Genomic DNA, 17,861 nt, shown 5'->3' with positions numbered 1-17,861 from the left:
TGGCAAATAGAATTAAGGAGAATCCAAAGGTTTTACACATACATTAAGGACAAAAGGGTAACTAGGGAGAGAATAGGGCCCCTCAAAGATCAGCAAGGCGGCCTTTGTGTGGAGCCGCAGGAAATGGGGGAGATACTAACCGAGTATTTTGCATCAGTATTTACATCAGTATGGAAAAGAACATGGAAGATATAGAATGTGGGGAAATAGATGGTGACATCTTGCAAAATGTCCATATTACAGAGGAGGAAGTGCTGGATGTCTTGAAACACATAAAAGGTGGATAAATCCCCAGGACCTGATCAGGTGTACCCTAGAACTCTGTGGGAAGCTAGAGAAGTGATTTCTGGGCCTCTTGCTGAGATATTTGTATCATCGATAGTCACTGGTCAGGTGCCGGAAGACTGGAAGTTGGCGAACGTGGTGCCACTGTTTAAGAAGGGTGGTAAGGACAAGCCAGGGAACTATAGACCAGAGAGCCTGACATCAGTGGCGGGCAGGTTGTTGGAGGAAATCCTGAGGGACAGGAGGTACATGTATTTGGAAAGGCGAGGACTGATTATGGATAGTCAACATGGTTTGTGCGTGGGAGATCATGTCTCTCAAACTTGGTATATGGCATACCTTCAGGAAGAAACAGGCAGGGAATATAGGGATATGGACCATGTGGAAGCAGATGGGATTAGTTTAGAATCAGATAATGGGTGGCATGGATGTGGGCCGAAGGTTGGACTTCTTTAAGAAAGTGGCAGTTCTGGTCAGTGTTGCAAAGTCATCTGGCATTGTAACCCTCAACTTTTAGAAAATACTTTGATACTCTAATTAGAGTGAACGGATTGAAAGTTTTTTTTAAGGCAGCAAAGATAGCAATATGAAGGATGTAGAGTTAATGCCAGTGGATAAGGAAGGTTATCCACTGGCATTAACTCTACATCCAAGCATCTAAAGAAAAGTTATTGGATCATTAGGAGTTTTCATATGAGGGAGTAGAAGAGTTGGTGGTGGACTCATAGATGAGCAAACTTTAGTAAGGGCAGTGGAGAAATTATGGAATGAGGAATGTGGAGGTGACAGCACATCTTGTAGACGACAAATATGAAGTTGGGTTTGGCAGAAATAAAAAAAAAGCGAAGTGGTATTCAGCATTTGTGCTTGTACAGTGGCTTTAAATTGGTATGTCAGGGATGCTGTGTTTCGTTGTAATTAGTTACAAATCACACAACACCAGGTTATAGTCCAACAGGTTTAATTGGAACCACTAGCTTTCTGAGCGCCGCTCCTTAATCAACCACCTGATCAAGTTCTAATTAAACCTGTTGGATTATAACCTGGTGTTGTGTGATTTGTACCTTTGTACACCCCAGTCCAACACCGGCATCTCCAAATCATTCGTAATTAATACCATAAATCTTTTGAATCAGACCTATGTAAGGAGTGTTATAGTCATGCTCAAAATTGTTGGAAATGGAAATGGAGCGCTAGTTTGAGTTCTGTTCATTTCTTGTTTGCAAGAGTTCAGTGTATTTGCATCTAAAACAAAGCTTCATGCAAAGTAAATCAACTGCCCCACAATTTTTGAAAAACTACTTTTGAAATATTTTACTGTATTTTTATGTATTGCAGTTTTAAAATGAGAACAGAATTTTGTACTTTTTTCTCTTTTCAGCTTTGAAATCAGAGAAAGTGAAGCTCACTGCTTGTGGGAGAAACCATACATTAGTTTTCACAGGTATGATGGTGATGCTAGTTTTTAATTACCATTGTTAATATGCATGTTTAAAATTATATGAATGTAATTTAGGTTGCAAAATTGTAACATATTACATTGATTTTGTAATATGTTACAATTATCATGTTTATTTTCAATTCCAGGCTACTTTTTTTATATTAAAAGTTCAAATGTGGACATTTACAAGAGAAACTGTCTATGTAAAGCTTTCATACTGTATTTGCAAGCTCCAAGTGATGATTGTCCTCTAGAACCTTCGTTTTGGACCAACAAATTCTTCAGCCTATACTGAAAGGAGCACCATATATTCTAATAAGTTAGCTTCACAATTTTCCCAATATCTATAACATTTAAAATATATGGAAGCTGAATGTATACCCTGTGTTTATGACTTGATTTATTTTGCTGTGTTTTGTTCACACTTCGTCAATTCTTGCCACCATAAATTTTTGACACCTTACTAGGTTTTACCTGTAATCTAGTCACTGATGTTGTGTGGGTCAATTTTGTAATCTCTCAAAGATCTTCAGTCCATTTGTTTGTTGGTAATATTGCACAAAGATGGCGGTAAGCATTTGAATTGGGCAGGATATTTTGGATGTGGATTTTTCCTGTCCAACCATTTTGTGTATCAAGGAGATTAAATGGGCTGGAAGTTGACTGGGCTCTCAGAATTCCTTTCGCTAGCCTCAAAATTGAGACTAAGTGTGAAATGGCTACATTAAGGTCCTCACTTGGTACAACAGCAGGCTGGATGCCTTAGGCCTTACCTGCTCCACGTAAAGTTGTGGATAAATTGAAAATGAATGGGGAGATTGCTGGGAAGGCAACCTCAGGCACTTTATGTGCCCTAACAGCAGTTGCTTCTAATTTCTGCCCTGGAAAATTTTAAGATCCAACCATTTTCATTTAGCCTAAATGGGATTGCATCAACGTTTTGATTTGTTTCTGTGCAGAGGCTATTTATGTCTAAAAGTGTTCCTTTTTGACAGATCTTGTGCTTTTTAAATTTGTGCCCTCTTTGATCTTGGACTTCTACTGGTAATCACCATTGGCATATCCCCTGCTTTCTCCCATGTCATTCCCTTATTAATATGTTTCCCAAGATTCTTGCACAAACCATGGAGGATGACAATGGACTAAGCTTAAAGAAACTCCCTGCAAGTTAGAGAACTGGTAATGATCCAGCAGATGAGATTAACATTGCTTGGTTGGTAGAGCAAGTAGGAACATTCTGAGACACTCATGTAGCATTAAGCAGTGGTTTTAATACTGATTAGGAATAGTCAACATGGCTTTGTGTGTGGGAAATGATGTCTCACAAACTTGATTGAGTTTTTTGAAGAAGTAACAAAGAAGATTGATGAGGGCAGAGCAGTAGATGTGATCTATATGGACTTCAGTAAGGCGTTCGACAAGGTCCCCCATGGGAGACTGATTAGCAAGGGAGAACTAGCAATTTGGATACAGAACTGGCTCAAAGGTAGAAGACAGAGGGTGGTGGTGGAGGGTTGTTTTTGAGACTGGAGGCATGTGACCAGTGGAGTGCCACAAGGATCGATGCTGGGTCCTCTCCTTTTTGTCATTTGCATAAATGATTTGGATGCGAGTGTAAGAAGGCGTTTGGTATGCTTTCCTTTATTGGTCAGAGTATTGAGTACAGGAGTTGGGAGGTCATGTTGCAGCTGTACAGGACATTGGTTAGGCCACTGTTGTAATATTGTGTGCAATTCTGGTCTCCTTCCTATCAGAAAGATGTTGTGAAACTTGAAAGGCTTCAGAAAAGATTTACAAGGATGTTGCCGGGGTTGGAGGATTTGAGCTACAGGGAGAGGCTGAATAGGCTGGGGCTGTTTTCCCTGGAGCGTCGGAGGCTTAGGGGTGACCTTATTGAGGTTTACAAAATGGTGAGGGGCATGGATAGGATAAATAGGCAAAGTCTTTTCCCTGGGGTCGAGGAGTAGGTTTAGGGTGAGAGGGGAAAGATATAAAAGAGACCTAAGGGGCAACTTTTTCACTCAGAGGGTGGTACGTGTATGGAATGAGCAGAGGATGTGGTGGAGGCTGGTACAATTGCAACATTTAAGAGGCATATGGATGGGTATAGGAATAGGAAGGGTTTGGAGGGATATGGGCCGGGTGCTGGCAGGTGGGACTAGATTGGGTTGGGATATCTGGTTGGCATGTACAGGTTGGACTGAAGGGTCTGTTTCCAGGCTGTACATCCCTGACTCTATGACTATTATTAGTGATACATCTCCAAATCAATCATAAATAAGATGAAAGGAATCTGAGAAGATGATACATTATTCATTTGTTATAAAGCATTAACAGTTTGTACTTTTAGCTTTTGATTCCTCTGCAATTTCCCAACCATGATTGCCTTTATTTATAATTGGACCTATCTGTATAAACCTCAGATTATTTTTGTGTTTAAAACCTGTACTGAATTACATCTGTGTACATCAGTTCATTTAGGCCCCTTGAGTTTCAGTTCTTTTGTATTCAAAATACATATGGCTTAGTCCGCAATACCATTGCAGATTAACCAGCACGAAAATTAATTTTGACTGTTTCATCTGGGAAACCATCAGTCTGGAATAGATTTCTGTTAGAAATCTGTTTGTTTGTAATTGGAGCACATCCTGTAGTTCACTTTAGTAACCTTCAAAATGTCCTGTATAACAATGAAGATTAACTTGGAGTTAACAGTCTTTTCTGACAGGGTTAAATTGGTCTTTTATGCAGTGCCTTTTAATTAAATCAAAATTTGGCAGGAATGGGTATAACAGCTATTACATTTTTGACGGTCAGCTTTTGCAATTTTGGATTGGTGATTATAATCCAATTCTTTGTTTGATTTTTAGTTTCTTTTGTTTCTTCAATTCCTGTCTTTGTTAATTTTACCTGCACTAAACATGGTTTATCATAAAGACTTAAAATCATAAATTGAGTTGAAATGATAAGGATTGTGCATTATTTTAATAACTGACCAATATACTTATTGCAGAACAAGGAAATGTTTATGCTGCTGGTGACAACAGTGAAGGACAGTTGGGTCTGGGAGATACTGAGGCAAGAACAGTATTTCAACGTGTAGAGTTCTTCACAAATCATAAAAAAATCAAACTTCTGGCAGCTGGATCAAACATCTCAGCAGCTTTAACTGGTAAGGGATTTTGAAAGTTTTGAGGCTTAAAGTGCATTATTAAAAATTTAAGTTTATAGTCAGGAAATGCCTATAATGTGGGCATGTTGGGATGCTGTTTGGCAGATTGGTGCAGACTCGATGGACCGAATGGCTTCTATCTGCATTGTCGGGGTTCTATGATTCTATTTCAGGATTGTTGTATTTATCTTGTCTCTTCAAAATATTCTCTTCCATTACAGCCTTTACTTTATGATACTTGGTATGTCCATTATGTCTGAAAGTATCCAGGCTGCAAGTAATGCCATGTTCTAATTTTAAAATCTGAAGTGAATCTAAGGATCAAGTGTAATAAAAAGAGAAAGTTCTGGAGAAACAGCGCAGATTTGACAGCATCTGTGGAGAGAGAAACAGAGTTAATCTCAGCTTCAGAACACATTGGATCTGAAGTAAAGTCATACTGGACTCAAACCATTGTTTCTTTCTCCACAGATGCAATGATGTGGAGGCGCCAGTGTTGGACAAAGTCAGAAGTCACACGACAGCAGGTTGTACTCCAACAGGTTTATTTGAAATCACAAGCTTTCGGAGCATTGCTTCGTCAACATGAGAAGAAAGCTTGTGACTTCGAATAAACCTGTCGAACTATAACCTGGTGTCGTGTGACTTCTGACTTTGTTCATAGATGCTCTCAGACCTGCTGAGTTCCTCTGTTTCTATTTCAAATTTGCAGCATTCAGAGTATTTTGTTTTTATCTCAAGATCAACTGCATGTTTTTCAATGTCCTCTTGCTGTTGCAAGACAATCCATGGAACAATGTACTTTGCAGAACACAAGTATGCTGTTTGACCTGTGGTGGCTGAGCTGTGACTTTACTAAAGCAATGTGAAACTACTTCAAGTTCTGATGAAATCGACAACTGTTTCTCTTCTTGCATTTGCTGCCAGACATAGTTTAAATGCTTTCCAGTATTTTGGTTTGAATTCAAAACTTGCTGCCAATTTTTTGCTTTGACCTGGAGCCCTGTGTTTTTCCTTAAAATACTTGTTTCCCCTTCCATTAACAGGTGTGATTCACTGCTTTTACCACTTCTTTGGGCAAAGCAATTAATGTGCACTTAATATATGTCAAATTTCTCAATCCTCTTCTGACAATTTTAAATTAGTCGTAACTTGTTGTTAGCTCTTGAACTAAGCAAGAACTATTTATTTATTCACTTCATGGAAAACCTACATAGCTAAAACAAGAAGCATTTATTAAATTTCTCAGCTTGTATGCTAGTCTCATTATTACATGTCTCTGCTATATTAACTGCAATTCCTCATCCCTCGCATCATCCAGGTGACTTTGTAACATGAGATTTATGGTTTTAATTCAAAGTTTGTGCGAACACTACTATCATAGGGCAAGCCAGACAGAGAACAGCCAGGGAATTCCTAGAGGCATGGCATTCATCCACAAACTCCATCAACAAACACATCGACCTGGACCCAATATACCAACCACTACAGCGGACAGCTGAAACTGACAACCGAAAGCGGCAGGGACAGACCACTATAAACACCGGAGGAAACATCAAAGAAGCGCTTCGCAGGAGGCTCCCAAGCACTGATGATGTCGCCTAGCCAGGGGACGAAACGTTTTAATTCTCTTTTTATAAGGAGTAAAATGTACAGTAGAACTTCAGTACAATCTCTTTGCTCTCTATGCTTTGACTTTATTTTTAAAAATTGAAGTTAAGCCTGTTTTTAAGAAGTAGTTTTGCATCAATAAATCTCTGTATTCTACCAACCACTTTGACAGGGTCTTTAATCCCATTCTTCACTTCTCTTCCCAAAATGCACCAATTAATACTTCTGAAGTCATCAACAAATTTCAAGATTGTGCTTGATACACTTAACTGAGCCCCAAGGTATATCATTTGCAAAAACAGCATTTTGAAGATTTGCATGAAACTCTAAATATTAACTCTGTTTCTGTCTCTACAAATGCTGTTAAACCTGTTATGTTTCTCCAATGTTCTCTGTTTGTTTCAGATTTTAAGCGCTCTCAGCATTTTGCTTTTACACTGCTTATAAACTTTTCTCCAATTCTAGTAAAAAACAATTAAGTATAACTATTTATTCACTGACTCGTTAATCTACTTAATGTTCATATTGTTACATTTCTCTTATTTAGTTATTGGCATTTTAAAGAAGTAATACATTTCCAGTTTCAATAGTGATTTGATGAATTTTGAAATAGTTCTTACTACTTGCATACTGATGGCTCATTCATTTAATTATTAAACCCTCTGAAGAGGATGTTTGGCAGAATGATTCGCTGTGATCATTTCATCTTGGAAACCTGAGTTTGAATCCATCTTGGACTAATGAAACATCTGGCTCCTCTCTCAGTCCTGGCTGAAAAATCTTTATTGATGTAAATTTGGCAGTCTTAAACCAGCTCCTTATGAAATTCACTCACATAATTTGCTATTTTCATTCCGATAGGTCACGGTAATGCGTGTTAAAGAGTGCATTCACAGTTCAGTTATAGCACTGATATGCTGATGGGTTGTGGTATCAAAACAGAATTGAGTGAGACTTTGCAAAGGCAGTGTCCCATTCTGCTTCCCATAAAAATTAGCTTGGACCTTGATGTTTGTTTTACAAGTCTTATTTATTGTCAGTATAAAGTGTCTTTGACATCACACCGTGTTAAACTTTTTGGGTGTAAATGTAGTGTTAAACAATCTGTGGAAAGAGACCTTCCGTCTTTTGAAACTACCAAATGTTCATTACAACTGAACTGAAGGATTTTGACATTACAAATAATGGTGATTGAAACTACACGATGTCAGACCCACAACTGGTTCGTAATGACAGATTTTTGGTATGTTGCTTCAGAAGATTTAAATTGCTATTTTGAAAATGATTATTTATAATGTGTATTTAAACTGATAATACTTTTCTAAGTATAGGTTGCTTTCATTCCAATGGCCCTTTTATTAAATACTAAAGAAACGGGTCCGAGGAAGTTGTGAAGAAATAAAACAGTGTGCATTTCATCTTTAGAAATAAACTCCTGAAATTATATAGTTTAGGTTAATACTATGCATCCCATGAAAGAATATTTTGATCTGTGCCATAAGAATGAGACCAGAGAATGTATTTATCAAACTATCTGATCCTGGCATTAGGCAACTTAATGACTTTCCTTCACACCTGAGACAATTCTTGGGGTTGATCAAGTACTTATTGTCCTATCAGACATTTCAATAGATTTTTGCATTTAAGTCATCATTTTCATATTTTCTTGATCTGTTTTTAACAAGTTTAGTTCTTCAAATTTCAAGATATTGCCTTGTTCTGGATCCCCTTTCGAGCTTGATCAGTGATTTGCTATCAAGTAGTTTCCTTCACTGTTTAAACCAGATCAACCTCCTAAATTCCAGGGGAGATGACTCGGGTTAATCTAGTCTTATAGCTACTTGCCTTCATCCGCACACCATCCTGGTTAAATATTGCTGGACTTTGTTCAAGGTTCACTCTATCATTCCTAAGTGAGATGTCTAACATGACTGAATAGATTACCCCCATGTAATCTGACAGGTGGTCTGTGATTTTTATATCTATACATCATGAGATGAATCCTTTTTAACCTACTTGTTGGTTTTTTGCAACTGGAGCACTGCTTTTAATGGCAGAAGCACTTTGATCTTTAAATATCCTTGCTTATCAATTCTGTGCACTCAACGATAACCTAATTTAGGATACCTTGTATATCCCTATTTGCTATTTACATTCAATCTGCATCTGCCATTATACTGCTCATTTGTTTAACTTGTGAACTTTTGCAACTTTATGCTCTTACTTCTTAACTATTTTTTCTACCTCCAGACGAAGAATCATTATCCAAACTTTGACATACTTCCCCACATTCCAAAAGATTTTTTCTGCAGAGCTAGATAGGTTGAGTTTGGAAATTTTACATAAAGAGAGACCCACCCGAATTACAAGACCCCATTGCATGCAATTTTCATTCTTAGGTGGAAAAGGAGGGGAATTGACTTAGTCCTGCAGACAACAAAAGCATATCCATAAGATAGCTACAAGTACTGAGTTGGGCTTCTGAGAAGGTCCAACTCCGTTCCTTGAGACTTAGTACAAGGTTTTGTAAAGCAAAGTTGTTTTAAGAGCTGTTAGGCCATCCAGTGCTCATCATTCTCCTAAAATACCTCAAAATACCTCAATAGATGGTGACACCTTGCAAAATATCCAGATTACAGAGGAGGAAGTGCTGAAACTTGATCTGGTGTACCCGAGAACTCTGTGGGAAGCTAGAGAAGTGATTGCTGGGCCTCTTGCTGAGATATTTTTATCATCGATAGTCACAGGTGAGGTGCTGGAAGACTGGAGGTTGGCAAAGTGGTGCCACTGTTTAAGAAGGGTGGTAAGGACTAGCCAGGGAACTGCAGACCAGTGAGCCTGACGTTGGTGGGGGGTGGGCAAGTTATTGGAGGGAATTCTGAGGGACAGGATGTACATGTATTTGGAAAGGTAAGGACTGATTAGGGATAGTCAACATGGCTCTGTGCGTGGGAAATCATGTCTCACAAAGAGGATTGATGAGGGCAGAGCGGTAGATGTGATCTATATAGACTTCAGTAAGGTGTTTGACAAGGTTCCCCGTGGGAGACTGATTAGCAAGGTTAGATCTCATGGAATACAGGGAGAACTAGCCATTTGGATACAGAATTGGCTCAAAGGTAGAAGACAGAGGGTGGTGGTGGAGGGTTGTTTTTCAGACTGGAGGCCTGTGACCAGTGGAGTGCCACGAGGATCGGTGCTGGGTCCTCTCCTTTTTGTCATTTACATAAATGATTTGGATGTGAGCATAAGAAGTACAGTTAGTAAATTTGCAGATGATACCAAAATTGGAGGTGTAGTGGACAGCGAAGAGGGTTACCTCCGATTACAACAGGATCTTGACCAGATGGGCCAATGGGCTGAGAAGTGGCAGATGGAGTTTAATTCAGATAATTGCGAGGTGCTGCATTTTGGGAAAGCAAATATTAGCAGCATTTATGCACTTAATGGTAAGGTCCTAGGGAGTGTTGCTGAACAAAGAGACCTTGGATTGCAGGTTCATAGCTCCTTGAAAGTGGAGTCGCAGGTAGATAGGACAGTGAAGAAGGCGTTTGGTCTGCTTTCCTTTATTGGTCAGAGTATTGAGTACAGGAGTTGGGAGGTCATGTTGCAGCTGTATAGGACATTGGTTAGGCCATTGTCGGAATAGTGTGTGCAATTCTGGTCTCCTTCCTATCGGAAAGATATTGTGAAACTTGGAAGGGTTCAGAAAAGACTTACAAGGATGTTGCCAGGGCTGGACGATTTGAGCTACAGGGAGAGGCTGGGGCTGTTTTCCCTGGAGAGTCGGAGGTTGAGGGGTGACCTCATAGAAGTTTACAAAATTATGAGGGTGTGGATAGGATAAATAGACAAAGTGTTTTCTCTAGGGTCAGGGAATCCAGAACTAGAGGGCATAGGTTTAGGGTGAGAGGGGCAAGATATAATAGAGACCTAAGGGGCAACTTTTTCACGCAGAGGGTGGTACGTGTATGGAATGAGCTGCCAGAGGAAATGGTGGAGGCTGGTACAATTGCAACATTTAAGAGGCATTTGGATGGTGATATGAATAGGAAGGGTTTGGAGGGATATGGGCCAGCTGTTGGCAGGTGGGGCTAGATTGGGTTTGGATATCTGGTCAGCATGGACGGGTTGGACTGAAGGGTATGTTTCCATGCTGTACATCTCTATGACTTTCACTCAGCATGTCCTTCAATGTCAGCTCTTGCCCTTATGCACCCCTTGTAACCCGTCCATATGAACTCAAATTCCCATTTTATCTGATCTAGATAAAACACTCTCGTCTCCTCCATTTCCCTTAATCCTTTATAACTCTGTGCCTCCGAGGTCCACATGTGGCAGTGAAGTCTTCATGCAAGAGTTCACATGTCAGTATGCTAATCAACATGCATGGAACTTCCTAGGGAATGTACAGCCATGCAGCTTACTGATAATATTGCGACTCTCTGAAAGCTGCTCAAACAGGTGGTCAACACTATTTCTGTTGTCTACTGCTTAAAACTTAGGTCAAAATGTTCCAGTGACTGAGAAGTCATAGAGTCAGAGATGTACAGCACGGAAACAGACCCTTCAGTCCAACCCGTCCATGCCGACCAGATATCCCAACCCAATCTAGTCCCGCCTGCCAGCACCCGGCCCATATCCCTCCAAACCCTTCCTATTCATATACCCATCCAAATGCCTCTTAAATGTTGCAATTGTACCAGCCTCCACCACTTCTTCTGGCAGCTCATTCCGTACAAGCAGTCTAAACAATTTAATTTTCACTGCAAAATTGTCTGTTTACTGCAATAATTATTTCCCTATTTCCTGTTTTTACTTCCTCAATAAAGTACATGTAAGTGTATTGAATGCGCTAGTGTAAACATTGTGCATTTTTTTTATTATTGTATTTAATATTGAGGAAATGCTTTCACTTTTTTCTTTGTTTCTTGTTTCATTGAACATATTTTTTAGAGAATGGGAAACTCTTTATGTGGGGTGACAATTCTGAAGGACAAATTGGTCTTGATACTAAAAACAATGCCAGTGTACCGCAGCAAGTAGATGTTGGAAAACCGATCAGCTGGGTTTCCTGTGGATATTACCATTCTGCCTTTGTAACAGGTACTTTTAAAAAAAAATGCAAATTCCGGGTTTTCTGCTGATTTTCTTGGTTATTAGCCATACTTGTGCAAGAGCCTAGCGAAGGATTCGGCCACTTATCCCTCAAGCCATTCAGTTAAATCATGTCTGAAATGCATCTGAACTCTATTTAAATAGCCTTGTATAAGAAAAATGTATCACGCTGTACTGAAATTTGCAATTGATAAGACTCAATTTTTTCTGGGGAGAGAGTTCCAGATTTGCACAATCCTTTACATAAATAACAGCTTTCTAACATGACCATTGAATGGTGAAGATCTAATTTAAGGTACTATCCCCTTGTTTTTTTTAAGATTCCCTACCGTGTGGAAACAGACCTTTTGGCCCAACAAATCCACTGAAGAGTAACCTACCTAGACCCATTTCTCTCTGACTAATGCACGTAGCACTATGGGCAATTTAGAATGGCTAATTCACCTTACCTCTCTTTGGATTGTGAGAGGAAACCGGGGCACCCGGAGGAAATCCACGCAGACACGGGAAAAATGTGCAAATTCCACACAGCCCAAGGCTGGAATCGAACCTGGGTCCCTGGTGCTGTGAAGCAGCAGTGCAAACCACTGAGTCACCATGCCGTCCCTTTTCTAGGATTGTTCACGAGAGGAACTATGTGAATTTGCAATCAGCCTATTTGGATATGTTGTGGCATACTTCCACGGCAGGTGATGCATGAGCCTACTGGCTCAGAGATAGGGACGGTTCCACTACATCACAAGACCATCCCAGAGAAATTGTGTGCCTATCTCACAGAAATTATCTACTCTAAAAGATCCTTTAATGTTCTTAATTACCTCAATTAAATCACTTCTTAATCCCTTGTATCCAGGGATAGAGCATGATCTATCTAACATGTCTTCATGATTTAAATTTTTAAGCCCATGTCATGGAATGCATTTATTGTTGTCAGTGATTTAAACCACTGTCATTATTATGTTTTATACATTATATATTTTATTGCTGTATCCATTGATGTAGGTATCTGAAAAACATGTTTATGTATGCTGTTGGTTGTAGTTTGTTGCAAAGTATGGCTTGATTTTATTAACGTTTCAGTGATATATTTTAGAGCACTGCAGAATGAACTGTAACTGAAAAAGCTTTTTTATCCTAGCTGGTCTGGTGGTCAGGAATGAGCTGGTGGTCAAATGACAAACATATGAAAATCTCAGTTGAACCATCTCTGAGTCACAGAGGAGATAATCTTCTCCAGATGAAAGCATGGAGATTCAAGGGTGCATTTAGCTCCAAAGTGGTGTCAGCAAAGATTTGAGAAAGGATTAATTACCTACTCTGTGGCAACTCTCTTTCTTAAAGATGAGTGGAAAATTAATTTCAAATGACCCTCAGATTGGGCAAGGAAAGACTGTTTAACTGTTGGCAAATATAATGTAATTTTCATAAGATTTATTGTCTCAATTTCCAATTTTTCAATACTAGTAGACTTTCTGTTGCACTACATAAAGGATGCATGGCTTCTAAAGAAATTACTGGAAAAGCACTACTTTTCCAATCTCAGTAAGACAAAATATTTATTAAAATAAACTATCACATTGGGAGTAAAAAATATTCATTTGGCTTAGGAACGTTGAAAGATGTAGACCTCTCAGTTTAAGTACCATCTTTTAAAATTAGTTTAAGATGCAAGTAATTATATTCTTCTATAGATCTGCTCAATTTTAGTTATTTTCTGTGATTGTGATTTAGAGTCAAAAACAATTCGCAGCACTTGCATAAAATTCCTTTGTTTGTTTGTTTCACCATTTTTCTTTGTCAAATCCCTTACTTCATTGCAAATTATTTCTGCCCATTATGTTCCAAAGTAGATTTGTATTCAAGCTGAATCTGATGGACAGGTCTAAGTGACTTCCCAACTAAATGATCAGATCTAAAATCTGCAGACTTATTATAATGTTGAATAATGGTGGACAATTAAACAAGTCCCCTCCAGATGTATTCCCATCCTCAAAGATTGGGGAACCCAGCACATCAGTTTAAAAGACAGACCTAAACATTTGCAACAATCTTCAGGCAGTCTGCCAAGAAGATGATCCATCCTGGCCTGTCTGAAAATCCCCTGCATCTCAGATGCCAGTATTCTGCCAATACCATTCACTCCACACAATATCAAGAAGTGGCTAAAAGCATTGATAGTGCAAAGGCTATTGGATCTGACAACATTCTAGTTACCATAATACTTATATACAAAAATACAAAAAACAGTACAGGACACCAAGACTGCGTCGACGCATGATGTCTTTCTAAACTAAACTAAAACAAATCGGAATGAAGACATGAGCTCCAGAACTTGCCATGCCTCTAACCTGGCTGACTGGTTACAACACTAACAGCATAAATCCAATCCAGCCAATTACCACCCTAATGGCCTTCTATCCATCAACAGCAGGAAATTATTAACAATACTATCAAGCAGTACTTGCTTAGATGCTCTGTTTGGATTCAACCAGGCCCACTCAATTCCTGATTTCACTATAGCTTTGATTCAAACATAGCAAGAGAGATGACTCCCCTCAATTAAAACTAATGTGTGACAGATTTTCTTCTACCGGAATAAATGTCTAGAATTCTCTACCTCAGAAGGTTGAGGAGGCTCGATCACTAAGTATTTAAAGAGGAGACAGAAAGATTTTGGAGAATTACGATGTGCCAGAACATAAAGAGGCTGAAGCCTGGGCAGAGTAGCCATGATCGTATTGAATGGTGGGGCAGATTTGAGGGGCTGAGAAGCATATGTTTGCTCCTATTTCTTTTGTTTCTTATGCTAACATACAGAATCATCAGTGGCTGAATTACCACAACATATTTATGTATGATTCCCACAGATGATGGACAACTCTACACCTTTGGAGAATCTGACAATGGAAAGCTGGGATTACCACTTGATCAGCCAATAAATCACCGAATCCCACAGCTTGTTACTGGTATTTCAGGAAAGATCATCCAAGTTTCCTGTGGGGGAGATCATACCATTGTTCTTGCAGGTGTGTTTACAGTTCTTCAAAATGGATTTCAAAGATTGGTGTCAAAATCACACACTGATGATATGATATGCAAGTTACTCATAATTGGCTTTAAAATAGACCCAAATACATTAAGGTATCCCCCACTATCCGAAAGTGGAGCATTCTTCTGAAATCTTTTGTAAGCTGAAAAGGTGTAAAGTGAAGAAGCATTAATATACATGGGAAAAATTCTGCTCTTTTTTTCATAAAAGTGAAAATCCTTTTTGGATTTGTTTTGGTTAGCAAAAACAGGTACCAATATAGGTCTTTCGTAAAAGCGAAGTGGCATAAAGTGAACTTTCAAAAAGTGGGGGATATCTGTACTCGCAATTACAAGTGAAGGTAAAAAGCATTGAAGCCATATGACATTTTGGAATATGGATGAACTTTCAAATCTTCCATTCTATGTGCATCTATTAAAGTATTAGAATTGATGAAAATTGATTCATATTTAGTTTGAGATTGACATTATGAATAATTGTTTTCACCTTGTTATTTGCAGTGATCCCAATTTTGGTTTACCTGAATGCCCTTTAAATAAAAATCTTAGCATTGTGTTATAATGATATGTAGGTATTCAAGTTTATAAACAAAAAGTGGAATTCTACATATTTATTTCATTAATTATGGATTAAATGTTTCTGATTCCATTCTGATGAGATTGCTAATTCTTAGTTCTGTTTTGAAAGATCTGCCAATGTACGTTTCCATTTGCAAAATTTCAAAAAATTGTATGTATTTAATATATGTGAGCACATTGATTCTTCACCACAAGATTTTATTGGTAATAAGAGCTAAGAATTGCAACTGTCATATTTGTTGGTAAATTTTGACACATTATCAGCTTCAGCTCATATCTTCTGTGTGGTCTTTCTACAGAAGAGGAAGTATATGCATTTGGCTTTGGTCAGTTTGGCCAGTTAGGACATGGCACATTCATTTTTGAATCCTCACTGCCAAAAGTGGTAGAACAGTTGAAGAAGAAAAATGTACGATTTATTTCATGTGGAGAGAATCATACTGCTGCAGTGACAAGTATGTAAATTTTTGAGTTGGCGTTCAGAAGTGTACACCTGAATTAAACTATATTTTATGGTGGTTTGTTGTTTTCCCAGAAAGCCCTGAAAATATATGCAATAGTTCATTATTACAATAGAAATATGTACTGGACATTAACTACAACTTTCTGATTCAGCAATAGAGATTTTGCCAAAGTTTATATTGAAGGAGATTTTATGGGTTGTTATCAGCACAACACTAGAGGGAGCACTTCCTAAACAGACTGACTTTGGAAACTGTGATGAAAGCTGACAGCATTTCCTTTGAGCAAATCTTCCCCAGAGAAAGTTTTAAAATTAATCCATATGCATACACTTGTCCAACAAATAAATGACAAACATCTGTGAGCTTCAATGCTTAACTTTGGTGCACCATCCATCTCCAAATTTGACCTGAGTGCACAGTTAATAAATTGCAGATGTCTTCCTTTGTTAAATTATTTTAGTTGCTTGTGTTCCAACATTTATTGTTAAACAAATTTTGGGGCAAACCTCTAGATGAAGAATTTTGTTTAATTTCTGACATTATTTTGACGTTCTGACATTGTGCATATGAAAATTAAGCTTTCAATAATGTATTAATATTATACCCAAACACATGATAAAAATATATATTTATTAACAACATTAAAAATGTTATGACTCAACTGTTACTCTATTCCACTCGAGCTCTGAAAAGGTGAAAGAGTGAATGTGTGGGGGAAGGGGAGAGAAATGTGTGCCAGACACCAAGTGGGGCCAACTTTTAATGTTGCCTCCATTTTAACTTTCTGTTCAATGCCTAAAGCATTCCTCAGTGTTAACATGTAAACAGAAAAAAACATACATTTCAAATGATCAATTTAAGTAATAAATTCTGCCTTGCTGTCTCTCATCATTGATTGTTCCATCTGGGAATCAGTTTGAGATGCAGCTTGTAGCTTATTCCTTTCCTTATCCTGACCACTATTCACTCTTTCCTCCTGATTCTGTTTGCTGTTGTGTATGTCTGACAAATAATTGCTCCTTTTCATTGTCAACTTTCTAGCCAAATGTGCACAGTTGTGCTTTACGGTTGCTGCTTTCTGATGTTGTTCACTATTCTACGTGACACATTATATATGATTGTACACTCGAACATACGTATTAGAAGCAGGGGTAGTCCATTCAACCCTTGAAGCTTGATTTAGCATTGTAATCTGATTGTAACCTCAAATCCACATTTCCCTGATAACCTCTTCTTCCCTTTGATCAATGAGAATCTATTCAACTCTAGCTTAACGATTCTGCTTTCAACATCTTTTCAGGAAGCGAATCCCAAAGACTCATGACACTGAGAGAAAAAGAATTAGCCCAATTTCTTGTTAAACATGGGTGACCCCTGATTTTTAAGCCATGACCCCTAATTCTGGATTTTTCCAGAAGAGGAAGCATCCTCTCCATTTCTACCCTTCAAGTCCTCTCAGAATCTTATATGTTATAATTAAGTCAGCTCTTATTCTTCAAAACTCTAGTGGATGCAAGCTTTCCTCCTAAGTAAACCTTGTCATTCCAAATATTAATCTAGTAAACCTTCTCTGATCTGTCTCCAATGCATTTACTTTCTTCCGTAAATAAAGTTGGATGGCTTTCCATTTTAAGTACATTTAGTAAAATAGTTTGTTGATGATGCATAATTCTTCAAATGATGTGGTCCAAACATGAAATATACCGTTGAATAGAAACAGCATGCTAATAGCTTTTTTCACTGCCTACTTCCCCTTTACCTAACTTGACTCCATTTAGATAGTAATCTGCCTTCCTGTTCTTGCCACCAAAGTAGATAACCACACATTTATCCACATGAAACTGCATTTGCCATGCATCTGTCCACTCACCTAGCCTGTCCAAGTCAACCTGTATTCTCATAACATCCTCCTCACATTTCACCCTGCCACCCAGCTTTGTGTCATCAGCAAATTTACTAATATTACTTTTGATGCCTTCATCTATATCATTGATGTATATTGTAAACAGCTGCGGTCCCAGCACCGAACCTTGTGGTCCCCTACTGGTCACCGCCTGCCATTCCGAAAGGGACCCATTTATCACTGCTCTTTGCTTCCTGGCAGTCAGCCACTTTTCAATCCAAGCCAGTGTCTTGCCCCCAA

General features: G+C 38.5%; 1 protein-coding gene across 2 annotated transcripts in view; it reads left to right on the top strand.

Moving 5' to 3' along the window:
• Nucleotides 1-17,861, top strand: part of rpgra (retinitis pigmentosa GTPase regulator a) — a 94,703-nt gene that overhangs the window by 18,028 nt on the left and 58,814 nt on the right. For both annotated transcript variants that reach the window (XM_043700829.1, XM_043700830.1), the window contains exons 4-8: nucleotides 1,667-1,729; nucleotides 4,740-4,898; nucleotides 11,466-11,615; nucleotides 14,495-14,653; nucleotides 15,554-15,709. In XM_043700829.1, coding sequence (XP_043556764.1) covers nucleotides 1,667-1,729; nucleotides 4,740-4,898; nucleotides 11,466-11,615; nucleotides 14,495-14,653; nucleotides 15,554-15,709 — 687 coding nt within the window. The remainder of the gene's footprint in view (nucleotides 1-1,666; nucleotides 1,730-4,739; nucleotides 4,899-11,465; nucleotides 11,616-14,494; nucleotides 14,654-15,553; nucleotides 15,710-17,861) is intronic.

Source organism: Chiloscyllium plagiosum, chromosome 12 (assembly GCF_004010195.1).
Source record: "Chiloscyllium plagiosum isolate BGI_BamShark_2017 chromosome 12, ASM401019v2, whole genome shotgun sequence".
NCBI lineage: Eukaryota > Metazoa > Chordata > Chondrichthyes > Orectolobiformes > Hemiscylliidae > Chiloscyllium > Chiloscyllium plagiosum.
This window is presented reverse-complemented; position numbering and strand designations above follow the sequence as displayed.